Raw genomic sequence first — 13,579 nt, 5'->3', positions numbered from 1 at the left:
GAGAGAGGGTGAGTCACAACTTGTGAGGAAACATGCTTCTGCTCCTCAAATCTGCTCCAAACAAACTTGAGGTACAGAGCCAATAGACTGGGTGGGCCCTGAGCCCACAACCAAGACTTCGAAAAGTGATAAAAACTCCAAGATCCCAGTAGTCAGACACGCTTAGAAACTTAGAAAAAGTGACACTGCATTCTATTCTGGTCTCATAAACTTAACATAAAAATATTCCAACATAGCCAATACAGCAACCTAATCCATCCCGTCCCCACATGCCCCTTTCATGCTACCATCAAACTTCCCAAAAAGTGCTGGACAAACATCTGGCAGCAAAGGGAGTGCTCAAGTCACAAATGACTCAGCACTCGGGGCATCAGCCTGGATTCCATGAAAGGGGGACACTTTCTCAAGATTCCCCACTTCCATTGAAATAAGCACCTCTGAAGTTTTCTAAGGTTCAACTTTCTAAGCAAACAGTTAAACAACTGACACTGGTAATACAGATGAATGTATTATCTCCCAGTGGATTTCATTTACCCACTATCATTATCACTAACAACAGCAGTGAAGTAAAACATTTAGGGACACCAGATATGTCATGAGGCATCCCAGGGTGATTCACTGGTTAAGTGCTCAGTTAGCAGCTATAAAGGTTGGCAGTTCTAACTTACCCAGAGGAGAGTCTTGGATGAAAGCTCTGGTGATCTACCCTTGAAAAAATCAGCCACTGAAAACCCCATGGAGCATAGTTCTATTCTGACACACATGAGGTCACAAGAAGTTGGAATCCACTTCATGACAACTTATTTCTTTGGTTTGACAGGCCAGGTACTGTGCTTTGGGCTTTAAGGTAAACCATTACAATTCTACAAGTCATCTTCTCTCTGGGCCTTAGCTTATGCTGTTAAACGGAAATGACAGCAGCAGTACGGTGGACAGCTAGGGTTACTGTGAGGATCGACTGTGAACAACAGAAGAGCGCAGTGCCTGGTTCTTAGGAAGCTTCAATCAGCATTAGTGCTCTGCTGTTTTAACAGTAAGGGCACGGGGCAGTCAGGAGAGGCTGCACAACTTGAGCAGTTATGTCCCCTTACTTCCTTATCTCTGAGGTGAATGGATGAATCAGCAACAAACAAGGTCCTTTTTCAAGCTCACACTGAAACTGTTGCCCTAAAGAACTTTTGGAAAAGCCAGAAAAGGTAGGTGATGTCTGTAGAGCAGTGATTATCAAAAACATGCAGGTAAGGCACACTCAGAAGTCATGTTGATTTCTGCATGGTATCATGACCTAAGGATCTAACTTATTCTGCCCTCCAGACTTGGAATTATCTTCCCAGTTACTCTGTACCACTATCGACTCACAGCCTTGGAACTGAAGACAAATTCTGAATGAAGCATGACTGAACAGCAACAATCATTCTGAGTAGACACTGGAGCCAGACTACTAGATTTGAACCCCATCTCTGCTATGGTTTTGGGTAAATTATTTGACCTCTCTTGAGCATTTGCATCCACTGGCATCTGTAAAATAGGGCAGATGATAACAGCACCCTCCTTGTCAATGTTGTGAAGATGGAAGGATTCAGTGTATTTAAGGTGCTTAAAACAATACCTGACATACGTTCATAACATGCAAATATGTAGCAAATAAAAGTAGTAAACTCAGTTTTTCTGTGATTGTTCGCTTATGACTTTCGGAACCCACTCCACGGCACATAACACCACCACCAATAAGCTCTTGATGGCAAATATAGTGGTAGTCAGCAAAGATATGAAGAAAAAATTTACTGGAGAAAATTCTATTTGTTCACATATATTTGCATGTACATGGGGAAAACAACCACCACTACTACCAAATCTATAATAATTGCTCAGTTTCCATGCTTGGGACTCCTTGGCCCAGCTGCTAAATGATTTTAAGTGTCAAAAGGCGGGTGGAGAGAACGTCAAGAACTATCACGTCAATTGCTGGCTCTGCTGCATGGGTTCTGCTAGAGCCTCGAAGCCCTTGTCACCAAGCTCATGGGACTGACAATGCATGAGAGGCAGGCTAGAGAGTAAGCAGGCACAATGAATGTCCTCAGTAATAAATGTTTGTGGTGGAAGAGACACACACAGGCAGCTTGGCCTCTTCCTCCCAGAGTCACTGTGATGTGTGGCTTATAAGGATTTTTAAGAATCATATCCCTCAAAGCGATGGCTAGAGCTATTTAGCATCCCAAGAAAGTGGATAGGAAAACTAGCTCAAGAGGCCTGAATTTCCCTACAAATCTCTTCAGTTCTACAATACTGCTGAAAGAGCTTACTATTCTTGATTTATGTACACTAAATTCCATTTTCTAGGGAACACTCATTTGTCTAATTCATATACCACACAACTCACCCAGCTAGATCTGAAAATATATGCAGGGTTTTAACATCACCACCACAATCAATTTTTAAAAATTTCCATCACCTCAGAAAGAAACCCCATTTGGTAGTCACTCCCATTTTTTCCAGGCTCCCTAGTCCTGATGGAACCATAAAACACATGGTTTTTATTACTGACTTCTTTCACATAGTATAATGTTTTCATAAGGTGTATTCAAGTTGTAGCATGTGTACCAATTTATCTTAGTTTCCTAAGGCTGTCGTTGTACAAAATACCCAAGCAGGTGGATTACAGAACAGCAAAGGTATTGTTTTCCAGTTCTGGGAGTCCAAATTCAAGGCCATGCTCTCTGTCCACTCCAGGTGGGAAGCCCCCTTCTTGTCCTGTGTAGTTTCTAGTAGCCTCAACCATGTCTTGGGTTCCCTTGGCTTGTAGATGTGATCTTCACCTGGTATCTTACTCTGTGTGACTCTGTCTCCATCTGCTTTTCCATTTTATAAGCTCTCCCTATTCCCTGGTGATGTGGTGCCTAGAGCTCAGCTGCTAACTAAAAGTTTGGCAGTTTGAACCCACCAGCTGCTCCATGGGAGAAAGATGTGGCAGTCTGTTTCATAAAGACTACAGTCTTGGAAATTCAATAGGGCAGTTCCACCCTGTCCTGTAATGGTCACTATGAGTAAAAATCAATTAATGGCAATCAGTTTGATTTTGGTTTGGTTTATTCCAGTATGACCTCCGAACTTAACTGGTAACATTTTCAAAGAAAAAATCCTATTTTTAAATAAGGTTGCATTCAAGGTTCAGGGGTTAGGACTTCACCATATTTTTTGAGGACATAATTCAGTCCATAGCAGCAGTTCATTTTTAAAAAACTGCTGAATAATATCTTATTGTGTAGACATACTACATTTTGTTTGTCCATTTCATCAGTTGTTTCTACATTCCACTTCATGTGGACTGTTTCTACATTTTGGCTACTATGAACAATGCTGCTATAAATGTTCGTGTAGAAGTTTTGGTGTGAATATATGTTTTCGTTCGCTTGGATGTACCTAAGAGTGGAATTGGTTATCATACAATTCTTTAGTTCACCTTTTGTGAAAAAGTCAGATTACTTTTCAGATCAGTTGTACTATTCATTTCATATTCCCACTAGCACTATATCATGGTCCCAATTTCTCCACATCCTCACCAATACTTATCTAATTAAAAGCTCCAAGAAATGGACTGAGAGCAGATACAACGATGGGCTCAAACATAATCAAAGTTGGAGAACAGCACAGGACCAGGCAGTTTCCTTCTATTATACAAAGGATTACTATCAATCGGAATCAACTTGACAGCACCTAATAACAGTGGTGTGATGTGCTATCTTTTAATGATTTTTATTTGCAATTCCCTGATGGCTAACGATGAACATCTTTTCATGTGGTGTTTTTTTTTTTTTTTTTTTGCCATTTCAATCTTTGGAGAAATGCCTATTCAGATCTTTTGCTCATTTAAAAAAATTGGGCTGTCTCTTTATTGCGTTTTAAGTGTTCTTTATGTATTCTAAACACAAGTGCCTTACTAGATACAGTGGTGTCTGTGAGAGCTGGAACTTGATGGGACTGTATTGTTGTCCAGGTCACACAAGTTTCCTGCCTTCAATTGGGTACAGTCTCAGCACTTCTCTATCACTCCTCAGTGTGAAACACCTGAGCTTTCCTTCTCTGACAGGCTTCCAACTTGCATAGGTTCTGGCTTTCACAGGTCTTACTACATATGGTTTATACTTTTTTTTCCCTAAGAAATCCATTATTTGTCATTTGTAATCTGTGATTCAAAATCATTACAGAATATTTATAGATAACTTTTTGTTACTACTATTGTTGTTGTTAAGTGCCAATAGATAACTTTTTGTTACTACTATTGTTGTTGTTAAGTGCCAATGAGTCGATTCTGACCCATAGAGACCCTGTTATAGGGTTTCCGAGGAGCAGCTGGTAAGCCTGAACCGCTGACCTTGCAGTTCAAACAGCTTTGCAGTCTGGCTCATTAACTCACTGTGCCACACCAGGACTCCTACTAGCATGTGATTATTAAATTCTCTTGAATTGTTGATGAGCTGAGTTCAGTACAAAGCAATGACAACTGGGGTTCCTGCCAGTAAAGTAAAAAAAGGCAGCATCAGATCTTCAGAGGTACAAGAATGGTTTCCACTGTATCATGGTTGTTGGCCATCCAGAACAAACATATGCTGATGAAGAAATTGCAATTCTTGATGCAGTCATTACCCTAGCAGGTGCTGCTTGGAAAACTACCTACACGTACGCAGCAGCAGCTTCCTCAAAGAAGAGCTGGTATTGGCTGTTCTTGCTCAGCATTTCTCCTTTGACCTCAACTGCACTTCTGCTCCAACTTCTGGAAACCTTTGGTATCTCTTTTTTTAATTTAGCAGTAAGCTGATGTTTGCAATGCTATAAGCAAAGAAAAGTCTCCTTGATCCTTAGTAGCCATTTCCTAAAGGAAGGACGTTCTGCCAACTTGATTTTGCATTTCTGCTGCCCCCTATTGGATTAGAGGTCTTGTGCTGGGGCTCTAGTGGAAACCTGGGTAGTGCAAACAGTTAACTTGCTTGGCTACTAACTGAAGAGGTTGGTTTGAGTATACTTAAGAGGCACCTTGGGAGAAATGCCTACCAAACTACTTCCAAATAATCAGCCACTAGATACCCTATGGAAAGGATAAACAAATTTTGGTACATACACACAATGGACTACTATGCTACCTTGAAGAACAGCAATGAAGCCACAAATTACTGCATAATGTGGATGAACCTTGAGGACATTACACTGAGTGAAATTAGTCACAAAAGGTCAAATATTGCATAAGACCATTACTGTAAAAGCTTAAGAAAATGTACCCTTACTATGAGAAAAAAAGACAATTTTTTTTGGTTGTTTGTTACCGGGGTGGGAGGGCATAGGTTAGGGGAGAGTCACATCATAGACTGGGGGTTGGGGAGGGCAATTTATAAGGAAAGGGAAGGTAATACACAAAAAGGGGAAAGGAAGAACAAGGTAGATAGGGAAACAACTAGGTTTGCATGGGCTAAATGGGCCAGAGGTAAATAGTGATATATGTATGTTCAATTTTGGAACAACAGGACTCTGGGATACAGGGATCAAGGTATAACCTGAATGGGTTAAAAAAAGGAGAAATTCTGTTAAGATGTATGACTGTCTTATCGATATTGGTTCCCTTGCCTACTATCATAAAATAAACATTTGAGTGAGCTAGAAAGGAATATCTGGCAACATGATTATAGAGAGCCTGTAAGTCCTTCGTCAGCCTATAACTGACTGGAATACCTCAAAGGGGTTCTAGAACTTGCCCAGTGAAAAAGGCTTCTTGTGGAACTTTTGCAGTATATAGGACCTTAGGTGGAATCCTGGGCCCCATCAACCTTCTGAGGTGGGACATTCCAACTTGAAAGGACATACAGTCCAGTCTAGAGTGGCTACAGGAACAGAAGATACTTCTTGAAAGAAAGACCAGCAAGAAAAATTGAAAACAGAAATGGCAGTCTGATTGGCTACTACAAGAACAAGCAAGTTGTTTGCTGGGGAGCCATCAAGGCAAACAATCAAATACCTTTAGGACAAACACCCCTCCAAGACTGAAACTCAAAGGGAACACATGAGCCGGCACATAAGATTTCTGGTGACCATGTCAGTCTACTTGTGAGAGGAAACGGGGGAAAGGCAGCAATGAAGATATGGGCTGAGTTTGACCACGTTCTATAGATTCCCATCAACCTTAACAGAGAGAGAAGAAGAAGGGCTGGTTGGTCCAAAGTGTAGTAGACTTGGGGACTCCTAAGCTCATGGACAAGGACATAGCCACAAAGGGCTAGAGCTGAGAGTAAAGCATCCAGCTGATATGAAGTGAGGGAGATGCACAAGAATGCCAATACTTGCGAATAGTATACCCATTTGACCTAGCTTCGATGGCTTGATCATCAGAACTCAACTAGAGGAAAATAAAGAAATTTAATAAAGGAAACAAGTGTATTAGCTACAATTTGATTAACCTGACCTATCCTTATGGATGTAATAGTTCAAAATACCAACTGAGAGGGAAGGAGTCTTCACATCAAACCTACCCCCTTTGTACACAGGGTTGATAGGGACGGGCAACAGACACTGGCTACCTAAAATGGGGTTGGGGAGTGGGCTATAAAGGCACCAAGTGTCTGTCTTACAAGTTTTCAAGAGAGAGTTTAGTTTCAGAGTGTGTGTTGTGGGGGAGGGGGAGGTAGAATCCTCACTGAACAATTTTCCTCTTGTCTAGATGGGTCTGGTGAAAGGATACGGGGATAGGATTCATTGATTCAGTCGTGAGTAGTAGTTATCATACCTAACTGCAATTGTCACAACTATAGAGGTTGTGAAACAAAAAGGGGGGAGTAGTTACTTTTGCATTCCAGAAACAGAGGACACCCTAGGATCATCGAGAAAGAAGAGTATGAGCTGTACATAGGACCCTAAGCAGCAACACCAGAGATGGAGGCATGGAGAGATTGTGCAGCTGAGGACGCTAGATTCATGGAAAGAGAAACATTGTGTGCTGGTGACCAGGAGACTGGCTTCCAGAATATACTCTGTGGTTGTTCAAATGATTATATATCCCTGTGTGGTTTTTGTTTAGTTTTTGTAAAAAGAAAAACAAGAGGGAGTGGGGGGGTTCCATGATAAAAATAAATTATCTATGATGGTTTTAGGGGGATGAAGAAATGATACATGCACTAGAGGGTAGATATGCATTGACGTGGGTGACGGGACAGGAAATACACAACTGGAGGGAGACTGGCAGAGGAAAGATGGGAGTGGTTGGAGTGAATAGAGGTAAATGCTGTTAACTGTAGGTGCATGGAGGGGATTGCAACCATATAATGAAGCAAAGTATATTATTTGTTGAATATGAAACTGATATAATGCGCTCTGTAAACCTTCACGCAATTCGCAATAAAAAGTTAAAAAAACAACAAAACCTAGAAATAAAGAGAAAGAGAGGTTTATTATTTCAAGGTCTTAGGCTAGCACAAACCAACCATGTTTAGAGCAAAACACAGATGAACACAGAAAAAAGAGGCATAGTTCTTCACTAACAGGATGTATTATGACTCAAGTTTTACCCTGTGATCTGTAAGACAGCTAGCTAAACTTGCTCTATGAATTATACTGGCTAATTTCTGACACTGGCTAGGGTTTCCAAAGTGCCTGAACTTTGCAATCCAGAACAAAATGACCCACAGCGCCACACCAGGACTCCAACACTGACATTTTGTTGTTGTTATTGTTAAGTGCCGTCGAGTTCGTTCTGACCCATAGTGACCCTGTATAGGGTTTCTGAGGAGCAGCTGGTGAGCTTGAACTGCCGACCTTGCAGTTCAAATGGCTTTGCAGTCTGACACATTAAGCCACAGCACCACACCAGGACTCCAATACTGATATTAGGTACACAATTTTGAAAAATCAAAATCAATATGCCCAGCAAAGGCTGAAATGGACAGAGATGCTCTGATAATGTTCACAGCCAAATAGCTGACAGTGGTAATCTGCATGCCAGATGGGAATCCCACTATGTGTTTTAAGATTACCTTAGCACTTTAATAATAAACACTGAAGAAGAATCATATAAATAGAATTTTTCAGAGCAGAAGATCAAATAAAAATTAAAGTTCCTAAGAATCATAAAAATAAACATTTTCTAGTCTCCTTTTATTCCTAGTTTATCATAAAGGGGGTTGGATTTTGTGAAATGCTTTTTCTGCATTTAGTAAACACGATCTTAATAGACACATATTACAGCTTTGAGTATGGATTATAACTCAAAAAAAAAATATTACAACTCAGTCAGTAACCATGTCATGATAAATGGCGAAAACACTGAAGCTGTTAAGAATTTCATTTTACTTTGGATACATAATCAATGTTCACAGAAACAGTAATCAAGAAATCAAGGACGTACTGCATTGATTAAATCTGCTGCAAAAGACCTCTTTTTTAAAGTTTTAAAAAGTAAAGATATCACTTTGAAGACTAAGATGTGCTTGACCAAGCCAAGGTATTTTCAATTACCTTCATATGAATGCAAAAGCTAGACATTAATAAGGAAGTCAAAAGAAAAATTGAGGCCTTTGAATTATGGCGTTGGTGAAGAATATCGATTTTACCATGGACTGACTGCCAAAACAACAAACAAATCTGTCTTGGAAGAAAGCTTCTTGGAAGCGAGGATGGCAAGATACTGTCTCATGTACTTTGGACATACATCAGGAACAACTAGATACAGGAGAACAACGTCATGCTGCGTAGAGGGGCAATGAAAACAAGAAGACCCTCCAATGGGTGGACTGACACAGTGGCTGTATCAATAGGTTCAAACATGGCAACCATTATGACTATGGTGTAGGACTGGGCTGTGGTTTGCTCTGTTGTACATATGGTCGCTGTGACAGAACCAACTTGACAGAATCTAGCAACATCCAGATGATCATTTTCAAGATAAAAGCAATCCCCAAACAGGATTGCCTAGACTATTCTGGGTTACTTACATTTCCATATGAATTTCAAGACAAACTTGTCATTATCTGTAGAGTGTAATGAAATTATAATGCTATTGTAAATGGAACTGCTTTGATTTTGTGTTCAGTTTGTACATTGCTACTTTGTAAAACCGGAAGAATAGCTGTGGAACACTGTGAGCTATGGTGCCAGAAGAAAACATGAATAGCAGCATTACATTGTCAGATATAGTGCTAGAAGATGAAACCCCCCCTCAAGTTGGAAGGCACTCAAAATACAACTGAGAAGAACTGCCTCCTCGAAGGAGAGTTGACCATAAGGATGTGAACAGAGTGAAGTTGTCATGACCTTCATTTGCTGATGGGACACAACTCAAAACAAAGAGAAACAGCTGCAAACTGAAGATAGAATGTACAAAGTATGAATCTAGGAAAATTGGAAGCTGTCAAAAATGAAATGGAATGCATAAAGATTGATATCCAAGGCATTTAGTTAGCTGAAATGGATCAGCAGTGGCCATTTTGAATTAGACAATCATATCCATTTCAAAATGATCCATTTCAGCTCCCTAATGCCTTGGATATCAATCTTTATGGCATACTATGCCAGGAAGGAAAAGGAGTGGTGCTGCATTCATTGTCAAAAAGCACATTTCAAGATCTATCCTAAAGCACAAGACTGTCTGTGATAAGATAATATTTATATGCCTATAAGCAAGACCAAAGGACCTCTGGTAGCATAGTGGTTACGAATCGGGCTGCAAACCGCAAGGTCAGCAGTTCGAAACTACCAGCTGTTTCGTGGGAGAAAGATTACACTTTCTGTTCCCATAAAGATTTACAGCCTCGGAAACCCTGTACAGGGTCACTATGAGTCAGGACCGACTCCACGGCACATCATAACAACAGCAAGCAAGACCGCAGTCCTGGTGTGGTACTGTGGGTTAATGAGCCAGACTGAAAAGCCGTTTGAACTGCAAGGTCGGCAGTTCAAGCTCACCAGCTGCTCCTTGGAAACCCTATACAGGGTCGCTACGGGCCGGAATCCACTCGAAGGCACTTAACAACAACAACAAGCATGACCAGTTAATACTATTATTATTCAAATTTATGCACCAATCACTAAAGCCAGTGATGATGAAATTAAATAATTCTATGAACATCTTCAGTCTGAAACTGATCACATATGCACTAATAATTATTGGTGATTGGATTGTGAAGGCTGGAAACTGAGGCAAATTCAGTAGTTGGAAAATATAACTGATAGCATGATAGAATTTTGCCAAGACCAACGAGTTATTCACTGCAAATACCTTTTTTCAACAAAATAAAAAGCAACTATACACATGGACCTCAAACAAAAATCAAACTGATTCCTGAATAAAATTCAAGTAAAAAAATCTGAAATCTTTCAACAAACTGATGCAGCACTGGAGGTACTCACTCCTCTATGCCAAGAAATCTGGAGGACAGCTATCTGGCCAAGTGACTGGAAGAGATCCATATTTGTGCTCATTCCAAAACTAGGTGACCCAACAGAATGTGGAAATCATTGAACATTATCATTAATATCATATGCAAGTAAAAAATTTGATGAAGATAATTTAAAAATTTTTTTAACAGTACATCAACAGAGAACTGCCAAAAATTCAAGCTAGATTCAGGAGAGGTCATGGAACTAGGAGTACCATTGCTAATGTGAGATGAATCATGGCAAAGCAGAGAATATCAGAAAAACGTTTGTCTGTTTCAATGAAATGCAAAAGTTTTTAACAAGCTATGGATAACAGAAAAACGGGTACTCTAGAACACTTAATTGTGCTCACAAGGAACCTGTGTCTAGACCAACAGATAGTTGTTAGAACAGAACAAGGGGATACGGAATGGTTTAAAATCAGGACAGGTGTGTGCCAGAGTTGTATCCTTTCACCACACTTATTCAATCAGCATGCTGAGCAAATAATCTGGGTGGCTGGATTATATGAAGAACAAGGCATCAAGATTGGAGGAAGATTCATTAACAAGCTGCAATATGCAGATATACGACCTTGCCTGATGGAAGTGAAGAAGATTTCATATACTTTCTGATGAAGATCAAAGACTACATAGAGTCTTTATTCTCACCACTGGATCAATAAATAACATCTTGATAAATGGAGAAAAGATTGAAGTCAAAGACTTCATTTTGCTTGGCTCCACAATCAATACTCATGAAAGCAGCAGTCAAAAATTTAAACAACATATTGTATTAGGCAAATCTGCTGCTCAAGACCTTTTTAAAGTGTTCAAGAGCAAAAATGTCAGAGGACTAAGGTGTGCCTGACCCAAGCCATGGTATTTTCAATTGCTTCATATGCATGTGAAAGTTGGACAAATAACAAGGAAGAATGATGCACTTGAATTATGGTGTTGCAGAAGAATATTAAAAGTATTACTGTCCTGGTGTGGCACTGTAGGTTAATGCACTGGACTGCACTGTTGGTTTGAACCACAAGGTTGATGATTCAAGTTCACCAGCCACTCCTTGGAAACTCTATACAGTGTTGCTATGAGTCAGAACTGACTCAAGGGCACTTAACAATATCAACAACAATGGACTGCCAGAAGAACAGACAAATCTGTGTTGAGAGATGTACAGTCAGAATGCTCCTTAGAAGCCTGCATGCTGAGACATTGTCTTTCATACTTTGGACATATACCAGGAGAGACCAGTCCCTGGAGAAAAATAACATGCTTGGTAAAGTGGAGGGTCAGTGAAAAAGAGGAAGACCCCCTAACGAGATATACTGACACAATGGCAGCAGCGATGGGCTCAAATGTAACAAATGAGAGAATGGTGTACGACCGGGTGGTGTTTCGTTCTGTTACACACAAGGTCTCTATGAGTCAAAACTGATTCGATGGCATCTAACAAATTTATAAAAATTGGTTTTTGTATACTGATCTTGCACCCTGTAATCTTGTTAACACCACTTTTTAGCTTACCAGTTTTTTAATAGATTCCTTACTTTTTAAAAACACACTCATGTCATTTATAAATAGACCGAGCTTCACTTCCTTTCTGAGCTTTGATTCTGACTCAGAGTGATCCTACTATACGAGGAATCCAAGGAGCAGTTGGTGGGCTTGAACCACCAATCTTGGGGTTCAAACTGACCTTGTGGTCCAATGCTTTATCCTACAGCACCACACTTTCTTATCTACATGACTTTTATTTCATTTTATTGCCTAATGCCCTAGCCAGAGCCTGCAGAACAATGTGAAACAGAAGTGGCAGGAGAGGACATTCTTGTCTGAAGGCTAACCTGAGGGGGAAAGTTTTAAGTCTAAGCATGAGGTCAGCTCTGTGGTTATGCAGATGCCGTACGTCACGTAGTGGATATTTCCTTCTATTCCTATTTTGCTGAATGACTGTATTATGAAGGAATGTTGGATTTTGTGAAATGTTTTTTCCGCATCTAATGAGATGATCAGTCTATTGATATGGTTTATTACATTAATTGATTTTATGTTGAATCAATTTTGCATTCCTGGGATAGATCTCACTTAGTCATAGTGCATAATCCTTTTTCTATTGCTAGATATGGTTGAGGATTTTTGCATCTCTTTTCATATTCCATGTTGTTGCTGCTGTTCAGTGCTGTCGAGTTGGTTCCAATTCAAAATGACCCTGAATAGGGTTTGTAAGGAGTGGCGGGTGGGTTTGAACCACTCACCTTGTGGTTATCCTACAGCCCCACACTAGGAATCCTTCATATTCCATACTCACATGAAATACTGGTCTGCAGTTCTTTGACTCAGAGGAGGACCCAGGGAACCCACTCTAAGTACCTTGACTGTGCTCAGATTCCTCGTTGGCCACTCGCATCAGGGCATCCAGTACTAAAGCATTGTCTAGCCATGTGTACCACTCCTCTAACTCTTGAAGGAAGCTAGCTGTGCCTGTTGACTCTGACACCTTTCGTGTCGCCAGCTTGCAGAGCCGTTCAACAAAGCCAGGGATGCTGAGAAGGGCCGCTGCCAGGGAAAAGAACAAGAAAGAGAAATTTCAAATCAGAGGAACAGCAAATGTCATTACTAAAGTCTTCAATAGGCAACCTGCTCCCCATGTGCATGACAGGAATGGTCCTTAGTTGGATAGCAACAAATTAGAGCCGCTTTTTAAAAACCAAAATGCCAAGATAAAACAGAAAATAAAAGTTACAGAAATAAAGTTACATTTTTAGCAAGACCAGAAAAATAGGCTGTCATAGCTACTGTGGGAATATATATTGTAGTCTTTATGCCTTAAATTTGTGTGTCTTTGAGACAACAGGCCCATTTCTGAAAAAAATTACAAGGAAATAGTCATATATACGAAGATATCTGTGAAATGGGGCTCTGTGATGTGATTTCTGCAACAACAGAGGTGGCAATAACTAAGTGTTCATTGGTAGTGGATTAATTAAGTATACATCCATGCAATGGAATACAAAGAAGTCACTAAGAACAATGACACATACATCTTTATACAGTGAAAAAGCAATGCTTCAATCACTTAAGTGCTGTTGAGTTGGTTCTGACTCATAGCGAATCTGTATAGGGTTTCCGAGGAGCGGCTGGTGAGCTTGAACCACAAACTTTGTGGTTCAAACCAACTT

General features: G+C 40.2%; 1 protein-coding gene across 1 annotated transcript in view; it reads right to left on the bottom strand.

Moving 5' to 3' along the window:
• TRPC4AP (transient receptor potential cation channel, subfamily C, member 4 associated protein) overlaps positions 1–13,579 on the bottom strand; it is a 126,973-nt gene that overhangs the window by 15,213 nt on the left and 98,181 nt on the right. The window contains exon 7 of the mRNA XM_006876883.1: positions 12,771–12,956. Within this exon, the coding sequence (XP_006876945.1) occupies positions 12,771–12,956 (186 nt within the window). The remainder of the gene's footprint in view (positions 1–12,770; positions 12,957–13,579) is intronic.

This window comes from Chrysochloris asiatica, unplaced genomic scaffold (assembly GCF_000296735.1).
Source record: "Chrysochloris asiatica unplaced genomic scaffold, ChrAsi1.0 scaffold00423, whole genome shotgun sequence".
Classification (NCBI taxonomy): domain Eukaryota; kingdom Metazoa; phylum Chordata; class Mammalia; order Afrosoricida; family Chrysochloridae; genus Chrysochloris; species Chrysochloris asiatica.
This window is presented reverse-complemented; position numbering and strand designations above follow the sequence as displayed.